Genomic DNA, 19614 nt, shown 5'->3' with positions numbered 1-19614 from the left:
CCTGCATGTGCAGTGGGGGGGAACTGGGTTGTGCATGCAGTGGAAAGTTTTGGGGGGGCAGTCCCCCTGGCAAGTGCCCCCTGGATCTAACCCACATTTCATGAGGCCCCCCAGCTGCCCAGAAGTTGGACAGCCCTGACCTAAAAGGGGCTTTTGGGCTTTTAGACATTTAGCCATCCTGAAGCAGAGTTATGCTGTGTTGTGCCAGGGACCTTGTGGCTAGAACCCAGGACAGGCCTTGGACTTCCCTGAAGAAGTATCTGTTGTGGGGAAGAGCTCACTTTGCTGGTGAGGCTGGGAGTTAAACAGACGCTAGAAATAAAGTTAATAGTGGTCATTCTTTAGGATGCCTCCCTAACCAGTATGGCCACCTAACTTAGAAAGCCCTTCATGTTTCATAGCCAGCTTAGCAGACTCATCCTAGGTTCATACTCAAAAACTGAAACCAAGTACTGTATTGTGATGTGACAGGATGACTTGGACACAAAGGAAATCACAATAAGCCAACTCCTCTTTTGTCCCCCTCTTTCCCTATTCTTATAGCTAGTTACTGGCAGTTGAAGTTACAAAATTCAACCTGAAAAAAAGTATGAATATTTAATAGGGAGGGCAATGAGACTGGTCCAGACCACCTAAGGGACATGCAAAATGTTCCACCCCTTGGGTACAAAGGGGAAACTGGGCAGCCCTTGCCAAAAGGTCCACCCAGGTTCAGTGGCATGCCAATGGGTTGGACACGGGGATCCTGGTGGAAGGCTGTAACACATGTTGTACAGGAGATTAGGCTGGAGGCTCTCAGTGCTCCCTCCTTGTGGTGGAAACAGGAGTCCTACTACAGATGATCAACTTAATAAGCATAGGCAGAGCAGGCAACCTGACCTAAAACAGATAATGTCTTAGTTAAAGAGGAGGCCTTTGCTAAAGATCTCTGGCTCCTATGCACTGTTCCTGGTGATGGTTTGGGTGAGAAGCATGGAGAAAGAAGGCAGGGGAGAGCTACTGACAAGGTTCACTTCTGTGTTGCTCTCTTTGCTAGCAGCAGCAGTGAAACGCAATACAGGAGAGGGAAGAAGGTGAGGTAGGAGGTGCACAGTAGCCAAAGTGCAGAGAAACTCCTCATTTCCACAGCAACCATGATGTATGCAATAATGAGCTGAGTCAGGACCCAGGTCAGGGCTTTATACAGCAACCTTGTACACCAGGATTTTGTAAGGTTGCTTAGAAAGGGGTGAATCCGGTAATCAGCTTCCACCATTACTGCCCAGCACAAGAAGCCGAACACTTGCCCTGGGTGGAGGCCGTGCCACCAGGCTGAGAAGATGAAAGTAGCCAGCAGAGGCTGGGTTGGGCTGCGCTGGAAGATTAGTCTCCTCAGCCACTGGGCAGTACTCCTGTTCCAGGTCCTGGTGAACAAGGCTATCCTGTGTGTGGTCTCCAGGGTCCACATAGCTGTGCCTGAGAGGTCTCCATGGGTAGGGTCATGTCCAAGAGCCAGCCCAAAGCCTGCTGCATTGAGGAGAGATTCATCGAGGGCCCAGTGAGAATAATAGGCCAGTCTGAAGAGCAGAGCTGAAATCCACACAACATGCACGCAGCCAAAGCGAGTACAATATGCCAGGCTAGCCAGTGTGTCCTCATGCCCTCTCACAGCCAGTCTCAAAAGCTGCAGAGTCAGAGCCCAAAGACCTTTCTGGCCAGCAACCCAAAGGGACTGTGTGAAGCATGGTAGACTTGAGCACCAGATCTGGGCCTGAAATCTCTTAAAAGAGCACAGGGGGCCTCCCAGCAGGGCAGGGAAAAATAGCAGGTAGCTGCAGAAAGGTAGTGCTCCCAGCAGGGGCTCCTTCCTCCTCCTGTGCTCAAAAGTCACTGTCACTGTCCCTTCATGGATGTCCAGAGCCAGTGATGTGACCCTCTGGGTCAGCAGCATGAGAGAACAAAGAGCAATCGACAGCCTGAAAAGGAGACAAGTGAGTAGGGCCTTCATGTGTGGAGTCTGTCAACACCCCAGCCTGTGAGGGGCTGCCCTCAGCTAGAGCTCTGTTGGCACTTTGCTCTAGGCATCTATGGTGCTCACAAGGGCCCCTCTTTGCACTCTAAGCACTCGGTCAGCAGCCCCCACATTTTTCCTGCCCACTTTCATTATCCCAGGAAGATGGACAGAAGGCTGAGCCAGCCTTTGCTGCTTATCTGCAATCTCCATCCCCCCACCCCCCAACTTCCAAACTCTGGAACCCCTGGACTGCAGTTGCATCAGTGCTTCTGACTCCAGCCTGAATCCCCAGTTCGCACACCCTGAACACAAAATGTAACTGTTGACTTATTTTCTGGGCTCCTATTTCTGTTCCTGCATGTCACATTGGAAGCAAACAATGACAGTACAGCAGGGTGAGAAATGGACCCAGCACAATCGGTGCAAGCCAGAGCAATGCTCAGCTCTATGCCTGCTACTGGAGCACTAGGAATATGGTGAATTTTGAATTTCACCCCTAAAAGCTAATCAAAGAGCTGTTAAGTTCTTGATTGCTATGGAAGGCTAATGGGTGAGACCCAGTAGAAAGCAAACTGTACTTAATAGCTTAATGCTGGAGAGGAGCAGGAGAATCTTGTTTCTAAAATATTAAAATGCACACAGCAGAACAAACTGTGTTGTCCTTCCCTGCGTGGTGCTGTTTGCTGTAGTATTTCCTGTGAGAGAGCCTGCCTAGAACTGAGGGGGACAGACCATGACTAACAGGGGTTTCCACCAGTAACAGGTTTATTCTACTCTGTCACCCCCTGCCAGCTGTAAAGTTAGGAAAGGTCTTGATATGATTTCACTATAAGCAAAAATCTCTTGGTGGAGGAGATGGACTTGTGCTCTGGTACTTGTTACCTGATGCATGGAGCTTCTTGCAGATAATGCTCTCTGTAGTGCAGCCCAAGGTGGCAGAGTGTCTGCCAAGACATCTGGAAGACAAACACCCATGTGTGGACCCGCAGTGGGCTGACTGTGTGGAATATGGCCACCGAGCACAAGGCTGGGATGAAGAGCAACAAGGCATACAATCCCATGGCAGCACATGCTATAAGGAAGCCTCCAGCCAGAAGAACAACATACCTAGAAGGAAGCAAAGACAATCTGCAAAGGTTGCTGTATCAGGTTCCTGACCCCCCTACCTTTACCTAACCAGTCAGCATCTCCTTGGAAGCAGGTAAGCCTGCCATGTCATTCTGTGGTGATTGTTTTTTTTCCTGCAGTGCTTGGAAAGACTTAAAAGGCTTGAAGAGGGCCATTGTTACAACACCAAAAGCCATGTACTTCAGGGTCCTGGAAAAGTAGAGCGCCTGGTCCAGTGTGTCCTACTCCATATCCATTATTTCTAACTTGCCAGGGCTTATTGGAGAGAGCTGAACAATCTCTCTTCAATAAGGAGGTCTACCTTATGCTTTCTTCTGTTTTAACCATCTATTTGATACTTTCTGTCCACCATGTGGGAGATGGGTGCAGCTAACCCAGTCCCTGAGAGGACTGAGAAGTTGGAAAATGCCTGTCCTAGGAGCTAGCCTTTGTGTCCTGAACAGATGGCAACAACTTCACTGTGATTGTAAGTGACTACTTGTAAACCTTGTCCCATTGTCCAGACAGGCAGCCTTCTAGAAAGGATCTCCATCTGAGATGAGGATACAGGTCCAGGTGATCCTGAAGTCCTGCAATTTGAACAGCATATTTCTTTAGAGAGAGAATGATAGTGATGGCTTTCTCAGTGGCTGCACAATGACAGAGAGTACAATCATCACCTACTCATCTCTAATCTCCTGTTGGCAAGTCTTCAATGGAGGCTGTGGCCAAAAATCGTTCAGCCTTGAGTACCTAACAGGGAACAACCTGATTTCCAAAAGTACAGGTGTCCCACAGCTCCTCTGATGTCAGCTCTTCTACTTAGTTACATACCTTTGTTTCCTCTTTCTGAGGAAAATTGACAGCATCAAACGGAGCAGAGGTTGGAGAAAAATGATTTAAGACAGGATGTAGCCATTCCCTAAAGTGCTGTCATTTGAATAGTCTGTAAGAGATATGACATAAGCGCCTGGCAGCATCTGTCTGACTCTCCATTCTCTGAGACATTTGCTGATAAAGGGATTTCCTACAATCCAGCATAGTTCAGATGTGGTACAGAAATGGTTTCCCTGAAGCATCAGACCCTCTAACTTGTAGAAAACCTAAATAAACCCAGTACATTTTTCTTTCTTCTTCCCTTCCTAAGACTACAATCCATAATTGTTGCCTAAATACCCGTCTTCAGAAGTGCTTGTAATGTAAAGGCTTTTTAAAAATAGTACAAGTCCACTGAAAGTGTTTGAGTTAGGTGCTCATGAAACTCCCACCACAGAATCACAAATATGTTTGATTCATGATTTGACCTGTGATTTGTACTTTAGAAACTTGGCAAATGATTGTTACTTTATTTCATTAGGGCTTTACACTTTTTACTAACTTTCCTTTATGAGGAAACTGAGGTGCACAGAGGTTGTGGTTTGCCCCAAATCATGTTATGACTCAATAGGGGAGCAATGAATAGGCTCCAGAAGTTTTGTTTTCTAGGTCCTTGCTGTAACCAATTAAAGAAGTTGGCAAAATTCTCTTTTTTTGTGAAACCCACAGTTAACATAAAATGTGTCTTTATAAAAGGTCAAAAGGATAAACATAACATAAATACAAAAGCATACCTGGCACTTGGAGAGAGATACCCAAAGCTGCAGAGATAGTGAAACAGAACAGCAAACGGAAATGCCAGCATCTGGTACAAAATGGTAGGGTTAAGAAGAAAGGGATCTGCCCACTCCATGGAAAGTCCTGTTTTAAAGTGTCAGTTCTTCAGTAGAGTTCAAATCCCGTTGTACCTAGGTAAAGAACTGAAAATAGCCTCTCATCAGCTGCTCCTTATAGGGGGCAGGAACTCCAGGTTAATGGAGGCAAATCAAGAACAGAGCAAATGTCAGCCAGAGATCAAAGCAATTGTGCCTAGGAAACCAGAGTATTTGCAGTGACACACAACAGTATGCAAAAGAAAGAGGGCAAGGTAACAAAGCACCTGGTAGCCTGTTGTCTTTAAATCCTGGTTCTGCTAAGCATTTGTGTCTCAGGATTTGTATTTTATATGGAAAAATACATTTTCATACTTGTTCTGCTATGTTCCTGAATAATCTTCCTGGCTAGAGAGAACTAAAAACCAAGATAAGAGAGTTCTTTTTCAACACACATCTTAACTACCAAGCTATTTTAATGCCTTGAAAATGGAAGAAATTACTGCAGAGATTATTAGACTCCTGAAGCCAGCCTTTCACTTTGCCTTTGTGCTCTATGACACACACACACACGACTGGTATTACACCAAAGCTGTTGCAACATCAGAGTGAGGCCAGTGGTAGCATAACTGTGTGACTAATGGAGAAATTCAGAGCAACAGTCAGGGGATAGAGTACTTAAATCCCACCTCTCTCCCACACCCATTATGAGAACTCACTCCACACTGCATGGGCACCGTGATGTACACCTGTTTTAACAGTGGTTCCAAACTTTTTTGCACATCACTTTATTCCCGAAGGGGGAAGGTTGCTAGTTCTCAGGACTGCCTGTGCTGCTCATGCCCCCACCACCACCAGGAGGGTCACCACCAGCCTGGCCAGTTAGCATTACAAATGATACCAAAACAGACATTGGCAAACCAGGAAACAGAGTTTCCTATTCACCCGTATGTTTGGACATACAATATGCTTACATGAAAGCAAAAAAGGACTGGACATATGTCAGAGTCCAACACCAATTATCCTGGGGGAAAAGTCAAGGATAAAACTTATACCAGTTACACTGGTGCAGGTGTCACACATCTGCAGCTTGCCCACGAGTACCCATTTACTCAAGGCAGGGCACAAGAACTGGCACCCTGCTACCTAGTGGTGAATCACTACAATAATCACATACTGGATACAGCACCCCAGACTGGCTGCTCTCCTGGCTGCTCTGGATCCTGGTGTAATAATTTATAGTGGTATACAAAACTGATGCGTGTTACACTGATGTATGTATTTCACGTGTCCAGGCCCCCTCAGTCATGCACTATTGCCCCAGCCCCCTTTGACTTACGACCTGGCAGCAGTGCTCAGCCTTTTGGTCCCACAGACCAAATGCATGGGGTGAGGCCAGTTTATGGGCAGGATCCAGCCCCATGTGCCAAGATCAGACCCTGGGGCTCAGCACTGCTCCTGCCATGCCTTAAGCACAAGAATTGGTCCCCAGGGGTGTGGACGACACAGCACTATGGGCTGGATCTGGCCTGCAGGCCAGTGGCTGAACAGCACCCCTGCCCCAAAGCATTGGGGTCCAACCTTTTCCATAGGTGTGCCACAGATATCCCACATCTTCCCTAATTGCCATTCTGGTCCCCTTCCCCTGCCCAATCAACTGCTCTATTTTCTGCCCCTTGCCCTGTGCTCCCTCCCCAATCTGTTCCTCTCCTTTATGATCTGGCTCCCTGCTCTCTGTTCCTTGCCTGATCTGCTGCTCTCCTTTCTACTGCCTGATCTGTCTCTGTGGTGCCTGTCCCCTCCTCAGTCTTCTGCATGTGACACAGAGACTATGTATATCACAGGTTGGCCACTCATGCCCTAAGGAGTCCTCCAATGAGACCTTAGCATCTTTTCCCCCTCAGCCCCTGCCAACCTGCAAGGAATCAGCATGGGACTACATGAACAGGAGGGCTGTCTCAGTGTGGTCTCTCTTGCTTCCACAATGGCAGGTGCTGCGTGGGGGATTCTGAGGTCTCAGAGCGTTCTGCTGTCTTTCCATTCCCACTTGCCTAATCCCCTTGGGCCACAGTTAGGGTTGAGTAACTGCACTGTGTGTGTAAAAGTTCTGGTTGTGTTGGGACTTAGTTATGCTAAGCTATAGTAAGTTACGGTGCCGAAGAGTGATATGGAGAAAGGGGCCTTGCAACTGCTGAATGACCTGGTAAGAAAGGAAAAAAATAAAGGTACACTAATGAGAAGAAAAACATGGAAGGGAGTATGAAAACAGAAGCTAAACAACTCAAGGACAAATATAAAAAGTAAGAACTTACTAATGAGATGGAGATATGTGCAGGTCCATAAACTTAGCGAATGAAACAAGTAGAGAAGAACATCTCAACAAAGAGATAAGAATTGGCATGAAATGGGGGTACGGGGGAAACCAAGTATAAATAAAGGGGTTGAGAAGCATGTCCATTGTAGAGACCTAGGGGAGCATGAATAATGTATGGTGTCTCTACATGTCAAGGACAAACTGCATTAGGTTGGACTGACCAAATGATGTGCTTTCTGACAATAAACCTTTCTGGGCTTTTGCCACTGAACCCGTATCTGAGCTGTGTTTTCTGCATCACCTTCAGAATCTGGACAATGGCTTGCTAGCATTGGCCTTCCACAACCCACAGACTCCAGCAGCCTGTATATCAAAAGTGGCAGCAACCAGATACCACCTGAAAAACACTCCATATGCCTCCAAACAGCAACACGTAAAGTGTCAGTGCAACTCTGCATCTCCTACTTTGCTAGCAGTTGAGGGTGGCAATTAGTTTCCAGCTCTGGAAGGACAGGCACAGCACTGAGTACCGGTAAATGCTGGCAACCTTCACTCCAGGCGAACTGTGTTTTTTACATGGAAATTGCCTTTTTAAAAGAAAGCATGGCTTTAAATGTGACAAAATAGTGGTGCAACTGGGTAAAGCAGATGGGTGCTAGTAGCAGGCTCTGCAGAGCAACTCAACTCCCAGCTGTAGGCACCAGTTAGCAGGGATTTAACAGGGGCCGAGCCCTGTTACTGAGAGTAGGGCTAGGCAGTAGAATTTGAAAACTGCAGAGCCCCAGATAATAAGGAGCTTGGAAGAATTAGGTAATGATCTACTGAGGTAGCCCCAGCCCAGAAGGAGGAGGAACCAAGGACTATATAAGACTTGTATCAGAGCCAGAAGGGCAGTCTGCCTTGGGCAGAGTTGGAGGTAGGAGCTCCTTGCTGGGAACTAGACTGGCTCAGGCTGTTTTGTGTTGTTTTTTTTTAAAGGAGCTTCTCTACATTGACTGAAGCTGTCTGAGAGACTAAGGAAACTGAGCTGGAAAATGTCAGTGTGCAGTCACCTACCCTGGAGGTTTTCAAGATTAGACTGGGCAGTCACCTCATGGGGGTCACTTGACCTGTTACCTTCATGCCTGGAGCATGGGGACTGGACCTGATGATCTGCAAGGTCCCTTCCAGCCCCTAATAATCTATGAGTACAAGCTGGGGGTGAGGCTGGGAAAAAGGCATCCCAGGTGCAATAGATTGTATTTTGGCTGGGATTTATGTTGCTGTTATGGCTATGAAGCATAGGAGTGGCTGAAGGAACCTATTGAGGGTGCCTGCAGAAGGTACTACAACTGACATGACTGTTAGAGGCTTTTCCTGGGGCTCCAGGAATCCCAGATCCATTGAAGAGACAAAAGGATTGACAGCTTGCTGGGACTTCCTAGTGCTACAGGTTTTAAGTCCTTTAATCAAAGTCCATCAGGGCCCATAGGGATTCAAGGTCTGGGGGGTGAACCTGGAGTCCCAGACAAAGTAATCATTGGGTTAACAGGCACTCTGGGGAGTAATGGTCCTAAATGCAGTAACAGCTTTTCAGGTGTTCCAGGGCAACCTGAATTGAATGGGTCAGAAGGAAAACCAGACTCTCCAGGATTAATAGGTGTATCAGCCTGTCCCATCACTGAGCTGTACAAAAAAGGTATCCCAGATAAGGTCATATGGACTACAAAATGCCAGAGGTGGTTTCTGTTTGTTTGTTCCTTTATTTTTATTCTCTAAAGGACTTCCTAAGGAAGTATTGGGTGATGAAAGGTACCAGTGCCAAGCTGAAGTAGAGCTTAGCCCTACAGGACTACAACATGCGGGGGATTCACATTAAGAACAATAAGAATTTGATCACCAATGCTTTGCCTTGGAAAACAGTAGGTGTGAACTTTCCCATTGCAGTGATCCAGCCCCTCAATTTTTTAAAGGTGGGAGAGAGGGGATGAAAAGGGGTGGTGTGTGCTGAGTCTTAGCTTGTAGTTCCTGTTGGGAACACTTTGGGGTGCTCATTGTAAGTATATGTTAATGTAAATTTGTTTTATAAAGCAGAACATCTTCATGCCCTCTTCACCCCCAGAGGCAGGTGGCAGCAGGCCTCAGAGACAGCTCCCTACTTGGTTCCCCACAATCTCATTTCATTGGCTAAGTACAGACAGTCAAAAAGCCTGGGGCTGAATTGATTCGGTCCTTGCAGGTTAGTCTAAACTGCACAAATTAAATTGAATCGGAAGTGAACAGACACTTGCGTTTAATTTGGGAAATGCAGCCACATGCCTACAGTGGCTCAGGCCAGAAGCTGGGGGGGGCGCTCTCTAGCTGTATGTTCACTTCTTCCTGCTGCCCCTGAGGTCTCTAGGATTTGAAGTCCAGAATTACAGCAGCAGGACTCTGCAGAGTTCTTCATCAGTCCCCCTTCCTACTTCCAGGTGCCTCTGGGATTTGTAGCCCACAGTTGCTGCCAGCCAGCCAGTAGTAATTTTTAGTGGGGGAAGAAGTGTTTAATCCCACACTGTGGCCCCAAACCCTGGCCAGGGTTTGCTGCGGGGGGGGGGAGTCCTATCCCCATCCCTCCCAAACTGGGCTACATCCCCATCTAGGCTTGCCCCCTGCACCCCACTGTCAGCCAGCCCTCCCTGCTCCAAAGAGCACAGCCTAGTCCAGGGCTGGAAAGCATGCTGGGGGACTGTAATTTAACTTAAACCAGGAAGGTGTCTGGTACAGAAGTTTCATAAACCGGTTTGACCCAAATCAGTTAAATCTGGCACTACATTCAACCAGGTTTATCTTAAACCAGCTTCAGCTATTTTGAAATCCGTTTATGTGTACTGAGCTTCTGTTGTTAGAGGTTTAAACCAGTCTCTGATCACTTAAACTGGTTTACATGTAACTTCTGTCCTTAGCCCTTCATGTGTTTGGATGAGTGTTGTCATCAAGTCAATACTAGAGTTCTCTAGCTGTTTTGTTGCAAGTGGTAGCAGACTGGGCCTGAGGCGAATGAGTGAGGCTCAGAGAGGGAAGGTCCCAGGGAGGACAGGGGGGAAAAGGAATGGAACAATAAAAACTGGTTGTTTTGAAATGGTCTGTTGTGCTGTTTGAGATGTGGGAACTTGGGCCTGTCCTCTGTAAAGAAGAAAAAACTCCCTCTTTCCTGGGAGATGACCAAAAAAGGAGGTCTGGGGGGGTGCTACTGATCACTGGGGAAGCCAGGGACTGAGAAGAGCCAGGGTTTCAAAGCCAAAGAGTTGCCGTGTGAAACCATGCTAGCACTGACTGCTAGGGTCCTCTCTGGAGAGGGGGACCAAATAAGGTTGCTTCTTGGGGAAACCCAAGGAACAGCTTTCCTCTTCCCCCTCAAAAGTGGTGGTTAGATCCTATGCGATGCATGCCCTTCAGATCACCTCTTGATACTTCACACTAGGAGTAGCATTCTTCTATACCTTGTGGGTACATAGAAAATGTGGGAGGCATAAAAAAGTTTTATGGGTAGGAGTCTACCCAATTTGGAGGTAGGTAGTTGACTTTTGTGGACAAACTGCAGCAAGGCCTGCCCCCATGCCTTTGGAGGGGCCCTGGTGGCCCCACCCCTCACTGCTGATTTTTGGAGGCACAGGATTGCAGACAGGCAGGCCTCTCACTCAATCAACAGTGAGGAGTGGGAGGGGCATCTTGCCTTTGTGCCAGCAACCGGCTTCCTTCCCCCCTCAATCCCAGCAGGCTGCCCAGCTGCTAGGGTTGCCGGTTCCCACGGGGGGAGCTAGCACCTTTTTATTTTTAGTAAGCCCACACACACACCATGGATTTAGCAGACATTGCTGCCCAATTGTTGTGATTTCTGCAAAATCATGACTTGAGCAGGCCCCTCGCTTTGGGAATGTCCAAAACTTAAGTGGTGCACACTTCCTTTCTTGCTCTGGTCTATTGACATGTACACAGATTCCCATACTTATAACAGGAACACCTTTGTGCCCATAAGGCAAAATGCCTTGCATGTGTGCATGGGGGTGTTCAGGGGTCCAGACTGGTTTGTGCATCTAGCCTCCCACTGGGGGGGGGGAGCTATGCCCTGCCATCCCCATATATGCAGTAGTACTTTTCATACAGGAGTCTGTACAGAGCCTGAAAAATCTCAGGAGCCCCTGAAATGCACACATGGAGACAGACAGTACCTGTGTAGGTGTCCAAAGTTTAGCTGGGGTCAAAAAGGGCAATATGGACAAGTAGACTAAATGGGCATTCTACTGTCAGGTGGGTGCCTACATCTCTGGGTGACCAAACTGCTTCCCCACCCCTCCCTGTTTAGATGCAATTGTTCTGGATGTCTACAGACAGAATCCAGCCAGCAGTCCTCAGAGGCCCATCTTCAGTCCCAGGCTTTCCTTTAAAAGGGCTTGCATGCAAGCTGTCCACTTCTGGCAAAGCAGGGTCCATGATGGAGGGAACAGAGCTAGTGCAGAGGAGGGTCAGACACTGATGTGCACACCAGCCTCTCTTTCTTTCTTCCCCCACCCCCCGGATGCTGCTGACCACAGATGAGTTTGTGGCCCAGTACCTGAGGGAGCTGAGCAGGGAAAGGCTAAGACCCCCTGTCCCCACCACTGAGTGTGACCACTTGTAGGAGAATTATAGTACTGCATCAGCTGCAGGGGTGGAGAAGAGGGGCGTGCTGCATGCCCTACCTCTAGAGGAGAGGGGTGGATCCCAGGGCCCCATCTCTGAAGCGTATGGCTGGTGTAGTGTGGGGCCTCTGGCCTGCCTGAAATCAGACAGCCTTGTTTTAATCCTAGCTGCAGTTAATATCTGCGTTGCCTGGCCAGGATAGCATCAGGTGCTGGATGAAGAACAGCTGATAGAAATAATGCAGATGACCAAAAAAAAAAAACCATTGCAGCCACAATCATCTGTTTAGCTCATACCCATAGCTGGTTTGTTCAGTGTGAACTGTAGTGGGATGTTTGTATTCATTTCTTATGTTTATACTCTCATGCAGTAGCACCCACAGTGCCTCCTACCATTTCCAGTTTACTAGGAGACTCAATCTCATCTTGGTAGACCATGCAGGGGCCTCAGTTATTCATGCCATTGTTGTCTCCTGGTTAGGCTTTAGCAGTGCACTAGACCTTCCTCTCTTAAGAAACTCTAACTAGTTTGTAATGCTGTGGGGCATCTCCTTTGCAGTACATGCTCCTACAAGCATGCCACCCCCATCTTCAGATGCTGATACTGGCTTCTCAAATACTGAATCAAGTTTGAAGCCTATCTTATCCACCTGGCTTTCTCTGGCCTGGGATCAGGGTTTCTAGAATAGAAGAGTCTAAAGATCACAGTCAACAGCACTACCATTGGCATAGTATAGCTCTCTATGGTAAGGGTAAAGCTCTCTGGAGTCAGTCTGAGACTGCAGAATAGGCTCCCCATAAGCAAGACCCACCTTAGACCTCAACACTTTGTGCCCCATGTACTTCTCTAAGTTGTATCTTTTAACATGAGCACAGCAATGTGCATTAAAAAAACCAAACAAACAAAGCCCCAAAAAGCCCTTTCTTTTCCTCCCCACCCAAAAGCCCTACTACACTGCTCTGAGTCTGTGGAAGTGAGAGATCAAATCATACGATAAATATCAATCAAGCTGCTCAATACTCTAGTACAGTGGTGCCCAACTTGACTGGCCCACAAGTGCAGGACCCTATCATCTGGCCCATAGGGCTGAAATATGGCAGCAGCATTAATTGCTGTAGCCCCTGAAGTCACAGCAGCAGCTGCTGCTCCTTCCCCCCTCAAATTTCCAGCCCAGTGGGCCAGATGATACTGCTCTGTATTATAGATCTTGCCCAAGGGGCTCTCTCCAAAAGCTATAGCAATTAAAGCTGCCACCACTTACTACACCATCAAATGGCCTATGGGGAGTCCCATAAGCTGGAGGGGACAGGTTTGTGGGCTGAATCCAGTCTGCAGACTAGACCTTGATCACCCCTGCTCTAGTGGAAGGTATTCAATTGCTGTAGCATTGTAGCTGATCCAAGCAGGAGCCTGGGCTTTGAACTGTGTGGCCCTGGGCAGGTTCCCTAAGCTGAGCGCTCTCCTTAGTACCATGTACCTGGGACATGCCCTTGCTTTTATGATTTCTTGTTTTGAGAATTTTTCACATTCCAATCCAAATCAGCCAAATCAATTCCAAATCCATGAGTCAGTCAAGAACCGTAAGTGTCCCTACTGTCGGCAAACGTATTATTTCCATCCTAGGCTACCAGCGTGCCTGTCTGTGCCATGCTTTGAACTGGCCTGGTCTCAGCTGCATGCCTCGTCTTCAGGAACCCCATCCTATTCATCAGGGTGACACGTCCCTTCTCAGAGACCTGCCATGGCTTCTGCTCAGAGCACTAAAAGGAGGTCACGCAGTCACTCAGGCCCCAGGCCCAAATGAGACCACATGCACACTAGAAAGCCCACCCTGCACACAGATGTGGCGTAGGCAGCTGTTGCACAGAAAGCTGGTGCCCTGTGGCTCCTCCATGGCCGTCCTGTGGAAGGGGCACGGCTGTGCCAACAGCAAGGCCAACTGCATGGTGCTGACAGAGTGGGAGCACTTGGTCCCACAGCCATGCACCCCGCCACATGGCACAGGACTGCAGAGGAGCCATGTTCCCTCCCTCAAGCCACCGGGCCAGGAAATGCTGACAGCCCGTCCACCGGCTCGGACACTCGTGGGGTATTGGGGTACACGTGGGCCTGAGGCGGGTACAGCTCAGGAGGGGCTCTCCTCCCTGTGCCGGTCTGGCAGCAGAGCCAGAGAATGGGAGGTGGCAGGGAGAGGCAGCCGGGCCTGGTAGTCTGAAATCAATCAGCGGGCAGGGGAAGCAGTGGGGGGGGCGGGCACGGGCACACCCCGAGAGCGCTGGTGCCGCTCCTGACCGGCTATCTTTCTGAGATATAACAGTTATATACATAAGATCTCTCTCGCCTTAACAAACGTTGAGGGAGGGAACAAGCACCAGCCGCCCTCACTGGGCCTCCCGCTGTACCCAGTGCCACCCCTCCCCACTCCGGCCGCTACGAGCGCGCATGCGCACAGCGCCAGACCGGGCAACGGAGCGCCGAGCGCTTCTCCTGCCGTGTCCCCGCCCAGGTGCGTGGATCGAGCGCCGAGCGGCGGAAGATGTCGGAGAAACTGCAGAAGAGGTGAGACCAGCAGCCACCCCCGCCTCCCGTCATGGCCTGTGCGCGCAGCCCCCGCGATTGGCACCTCCCTGGGCAGCAGCTGCCCGGCTCCGGGGGGCGCGGCGGGCGGCAGCCGGAGCTCCCTCTGCCGCGGCAGAGACTCCCGGGGCGGGGCGGGGCGGGGCGGCCTGGCCTTGGCTCGTGCCCCGCCGCTGGCGCTGGCAGCTTGAGGAGAATCGGCTACCACCCTCCCCCCGGCCGCGGGCTTCCACCTTGGCTTTAAAAAGCAGTCTTTTAATCACCTTTAACCTCACGTTTTTGTCGCAGCGTGAAAATTGCTCCCGGCGCCGTGGTCTGTGTGGAAAGTGAGATCCGGGGAGATGTAACTATTGGTAAGAGGAGGCGTCACACCTGCCCTGTTCTTTTTCCCCTGGTGAGCAGCAAATGCTGCCTCTTTGAATTGCAGTATCTGCTCCAAGACTGTGGCCCACCCACCCTGGCAGCACCTCTCCCCCAGCGACCCACTCCTTGGAACCAGCGAGGCCTCTGTAATTAGTGTCCCGCCAGAAGAGAAGGCTGGTCCCCTACGTCTTCCCTTGAAATCGCTGCTTGTCAGCCGCCCCAAGGACCCAGCTGAAATGCACGCGTTCTTGCTTAGTAGGAGTTTGCCAGCGCCTTAGATATGAGATCAGAGAGCAGCCCCTTACAATGCCTTTACGGTTTGAGCAGTTCAGGGCCTTACCAAAGTCATTACAGTTGCAGATAAGTTTAGATCAGAGGGCTACTTAGAAAGACAAGAAACAAGCTTCAAACAGTGGCCCTGTACAACGATACAGGCATGAATGGCTACATTGATGTCAGTATGTATGCAAAACTGCACCTGAAAGCTTTCTGCAGGAATGACAGCTACATTGCTGTTCTTCATATCGCAGTATAAGATTTAGTGTAAACAACCTGGAGAAATGTGGGCTAGATAAAACTCGTATAAGATAGATCGATAACTGACTCAGTAGCCACAAGCAAAGAGTAATTATTAACAGGTCCATGTCAGAATGGCAGCAGGTCTTGTGTGGAGTCTGGTAGGTGTCTGTCCTTGGCCCAGTGTTATTCACTGTGTTGATTAACAATTTGGATTCTGGCGTAGGAAACTTTCTTGAGTAAGATTGCAGACAACACAAAACTAGGAAGGATTGCGAGCATGTTGCAAGGTGTGAGCACAATTCAGAAGGTTCTTGACAGATTGCAAAGCTGGGCTAGAGCTAACATGATGGAAGTTCAGTGTGGACAAGTGCAAGGTGCTGCACCTCAGGAAGACTAATCAAAAACACAAATACATAATGGTGGACACCAGGCTAAATGGCAGCTTGGAAAAAGAAATTGGGAGTCTGCTGCACAAAAGACACAGGAGGTGATAGTGCCTCTCTGCTCAGCACTGGTTAGGCCACATCTGGAGGACTGGTCTCCACATCTTTAAAAGGACATGGAAATGTTAGAGAGCATCTAAAGGCAGGCAACAAAGGTGATCAGAAGCTTGGAATGCAAGTCATGCGAGGACAGGCTGAAGGAGGTAGGTCTGTTCAGCTTATGGAAAAAGGCACTTAAGAGGGGACATGATAGCAGTCTTCAAATACTTGAAGGGTGACCGTAAAAAACAGGGAAAGCACCTTTTCTCTCTTGCTGTAGAAATGAGGGTGTGGACCAAGGGCTTGAAGTTGGAGCAAAGTAGGTTTAGATTAGATATCTGGAAAAACATCTTCACTGTTAGAACAGTGAGGCAGTGGAGCAGACTGGCTAGGGAAGTTGTGAACTCTCCATCACTGGAGGTGTTCAAGAAGAGGTTTGACAGCCACTGGTCAGGGATGATTTCGGCATAGTCATATCTTTGTTCTGCCATAGTTATTTCCCATGCTTTTGGGCTTTGCTGGTTACCCCCACACTCCACCCCTACCCCTCTTTCTGCTACATGTATCAAGGTATTTTTAAGCCTTCCCAGAGGCAGTGGGTGTTGGCTATAGCCAAGGCTGGGGACTTTGACTGGGGTGTGCCAGTGCTTATGCTGGGATCAAAGCTGGAGGTTCCTGCCTCGGGGGAGCGTTGCACCTCTGCTCAGGGTCAGACCAATTGCCCTATTTGGGACCAGGAAGGAATTTTACCCCATAGTCAGGTTGGCATGGACTGTGGGGGGTTTAGCCTTCCTCTAGCGGTGGGGGTGGCCCTATACCTGGGATCTCTTGAGTATATACTGACATTTCATAGAAGCAGGATGTTGGTTCCTGTACTTCCCCTGCTTTACCTGTGGCAGGTTAGGGTATTAAGTCTGTGTTGCATCAAGGTTGAGGGCAGTTTTATGTAGAGTTTAGATTATGGTTTTGATACGGATGATCCTGCCTTAAGCAGGGGATTGGACTAAATGACTTCTGGAGGTTCCATCCAGACCTCCTTCTCTATGATAATCCCGCTAAAAATATTTCCCTACCAGAAATTAAGTTTGCAGGCATAGATCAGTGATGTGAGGGAAGGCTGCCTTTCACAAATTTTAGATTTTTTTTTTTTTTTTAAAGATTGGAAACCTAAGAAATGCCAAGGGAGGTTTGTACTTGCCAAACAAGAACTCAGCTAGCTGAACACTGCCCCTGTGAAATGTTAGGCTGCCTGTTTTGCATGCAGAGTATCACAAACCTGGACTGCAGAGCATTGCTTTTATAATTACTATGCACCCATTTCACAAGATTACAGATGCTGGTTAAAGTAAAGGCCAGAATCATGTTAGGAGACATTCCAGCTCTATATCTAGTGGTCTTTGGAATCATTAGAGTCAGTTCCTTAAAGTAGCAGCAGTTGGGACAAGGTCCCTATGAAAAGGTATTGTCTTCAGTATGATTTTCCCATGTGAGATCTTCTCTGGTAAGTACCTCATTGTATTCCCACAGGACCTAGGACAGTGATTCATCCAAAAGCACGGATCATTGCAGAAGCAGGACCAATAGTGATTGGTGAAGGCAACCTAATAGAAGAGCAAGCACTTATCATAAATGGGTTAGTAAGCATCTGTTACACTACTGTTTAAGGTGCACACATCTTCACAACAGGATATACTCGGAGAGAATGATGAGTATCTATCTAATTTAATCATTGATAGTCTGGGCAACAAGAATAAGGCCTCTTTAAACACAGCAGATAAACTTCACTCTTTGCTGTATATAGTGCCCCTTCAGAACAGGGGAAGTACTTAGGAAGCTTCATGCATCTCTCCAGGTGTTGTACCTGTTCTCTCAAACAGGCATCTTACATGAGCATTATTATTCATATACTTTTTTTTCTGTATGTAGGCCTGCCACAGCTTTGCACAGCTGCGCAATGGGCTGGCTGGGACTGGATAAAATTCATGACTCAAATTCTCTCAGTGCCATACAGCTTTTCTTTTCAAGCTCAGATTTGTCCTACTTCTCAAACACAGCCATGTATAAAAAATCCATGACTACTCAAATGTGTGGAACATTTGATCTGAAAAGTCTAAAGAGAAGGGAACTGTCCTTACCACATTAGAAAAGTAACTGTAAAACATTGTTTCTAGAAAAAGATTCCCTGTAAATAGCAGCTGTTTAATGATAAAAAATGAAGTACCCAGCAAGAAAGGCTATAAGGAATTAGAAAACAGCCTTACTTAAATTAGTGCAGCATTTGCTTTGTTTTCCCTCATGTTCTGTCTAGAGAATATGGTTCAGCCTTGACTAACCAGCAGAAGATTGTTAGTGAAAAATCCATGATCTATCAAATTCCCACTTTTCCTGTATTTCTTTGGAGTAACTCCTTCCTCAAAAATCTTGTATCCTCAGCATTGTTGCATTAAGCTCTTGCATGAGAATTAGAAGTAAAACTGACTGCTCTCTTCATTGCCCCAGTCTGGAAGTATGTAAAAGTAAACACATAGCATTAATGTTTAAATCTGAAATCTAAAAGATTTGAGCAAAGAGTAGGTGTTCTTTTTTCACTTTTTAGAGGGGCAGTGCTCTTTTAATGTCAAATTCTGAAAACTTTTTTTTAATACTCCTACAGATTTCCTGAAAATATCACACCAGACACCGAAGGAATGGAACCAAAACCAATGGTCATTGGCACCAATAATGTTTTTGAAGTTGGTTGCTGTATCCTTGTTAAACAGTATTATCAAATTTTCATATTCTGTATTTTCAAAGCATTGTACAAATACTTACTTAAATAGCTGCCTTTAAGAAAGCTAAATCTTATTCTAATTTTACAGAAGAGGAAACAGAAACAGAAGCAAGTTAGGTCATAGACGAAGACTGCATGGGAGAATTCTAATTGGAATATGGGACTTTTTGTCCCTTCCTCAATTCTTGCTGCCTCTCATATAAATTAATGTATTTGGTATTTCTGCTCAAAGGTGCAGAGTGCTGTATTTTTGTATACCTCCTCAAATAAGACATGTGCCTTGTTTTTTGGAAGGCAGAATATAAAAAAAATTCCAGAGTCCTAGCCAACAGCATACAGCAGCTTGCTCAGTCCTACCCTTCTTGCTAGTTGTCTCAATAAATAAGGCCATGTTTCTACTCCTGTATGCTTCTATTCCAGCAAAGAAAATCAGCTTCCCTGCTTAAGACAAGCTTCCTGATTTGGGGTGGAAGGGGAGATACATGTGGTAGTCAAGTAAATAGGGTATTTATATTCAGTCCTTATGTATTTTCTACAACAGCCTGATACAGGGGAAGAATTGCAAGGAAAACAAACATAAGAACAGTTGAAACTTTGGCTGTAAACTGACTGCACTTGCCTTGTTGAAAATTCAAGAGGTTCTCTTTTTCTAATCCAAAGAGGTTGACACACTGCTTCAATTCCAGACAAAAGTTAGTCCTTTAAAGACTCAATTTTTTTTTTAATTACTTAGGGATTTTGTAGCCCTTAAGGATCCTGACAGCATAAAATATCTTTTGAGATTGGTTGTGACTAAGGAAAAAAAGACATTTTATAGTACGGGCAGACCTTGACGTATGACTTTGAGTTTTGACACCCCTTTTGATGTTCCGACATGGGTTTCATCTTTATGATGGCCGATACTGCATGCAGCTGGTAAGTGGTGCAAGGGAAGAGAGGTGGGGGGCAGATAAATGCCCCCTATCATGAGGGAGGGACTGGGGCTGGGACCGGGGCTAGGGCCAGTGCTGCCCAGCCAGGGGTGGGCGTGGTGGGTGGGGGCGGCAGCAGCTCCCAGTGTTGCATGCTGCTTGTTTGGTGGCTTAACTGGCGGTTCCCACCACCTCCACTGCCACTGGTTTTGGGGGGCATGCCACCCCAGATCTATGCGGGATGCAGGG

The 19614-nt window shown here is 47.6% G+C and overlaps 2 protein-coding genes across 2 annotated transcripts in view; one reads left to right on the top strand and one right to left on the bottom strand.

Annotated features, from left to right (window-relative positions):
• Nucleotides 1-979: 979 nt before the first annotated feature.
• MBOAT4 (membrane bound O-acyltransferase domain containing 4) lies at nucleotides 980-4940 on the bottom strand. The gene is made up of 3 exons (XM_019521867.1): nucleotides 4711-4940; nucleotides 2876-3100; nucleotides 980-1955 (listed from the first exon to the last, which is right to left on the bottom strand). The coding sequence occupies exons 1-3, from the start codon at nucleotides 4827-4829 to the stop codon at nucleotides 1010-1012; spliced, it is 1290 nt and encodes a 429-aa protein (XP_019377412.1). The 5' UTR covers nucleotides 4830-4940; the 3' UTR covers nucleotides 980-1009.
• Nucleotides 4941-14188: 9248 nt separating this feature from the next.
• DCTN6 (dynactin subunit 6) overlaps nucleotides 14189-19614 on the top strand; it is a 9273-nt gene continuing 3847 nt past the window's right edge. Inside the window, exons 1-4 of the mRNA XM_019522311.1 lie at nucleotides 14189-14302; nucleotides 14609-14673; nucleotides 17212-17317; nucleotides 18338-18426. Coding sequence (XP_019377856.1) covers nucleotides 14280-14302; nucleotides 14609-14673; nucleotides 17212-17317; nucleotides 18338-18426 — 283 coding nt within the window. The 5' untranslated portion in view covers nucleotides 14189-14279. The remainder of the gene's footprint in view (nucleotides 14303-14608; nucleotides 14674-17211; nucleotides 17318-18337; nucleotides 18427-19614) is intronic.

The sequence above is a fragment of the Gavialis gangeticus genome, unplaced genomic scaffold, assembly GCF_001723915.1.
Source record: "Gavialis gangeticus isolate Ggan-Ray unplaced genomic scaffold, GavGan_comp1, whole genome shotgun sequence".
NCBI classification, from domain to species: domain Eukaryota; kingdom Metazoa; phylum Chordata; order Crocodylia; family Gavialidae; genus Gavialis; species Gavialis gangeticus.
Note: the sequence above shows the minus strand (reverse complement) of the source record. Positions and strands in the feature narration are given on the sequence as shown.

What these genes read in the sequence shown, in the direction of transcription:
- MBOAT4 (XM_019521867.1), bottom strand. Translation starts at nt 4,829, where the DNA reads ATGGAGTGGGCAGATCCCTTTCTTCTTAACCCTACCATTTTGTACCAG. An exon ending in TATCTCTCTCCAAGTGCCAG is followed by an intron (nt 3,101 to 4,710) that starts GTATGCTTTTGT and finishes GCTTCCTTCTAG; the next exon opens with GTATGTTGTTCTTCTGGCTG. An exon ending in CAAGAAGCTCCATGCATCAG is followed by an intron (nt 1,956 to 2,875) that starts GTAACAAGTACC and finishes TCTCCTTTTCAG; the next exon opens with GCTGTCGATTGCTCTTTGTT.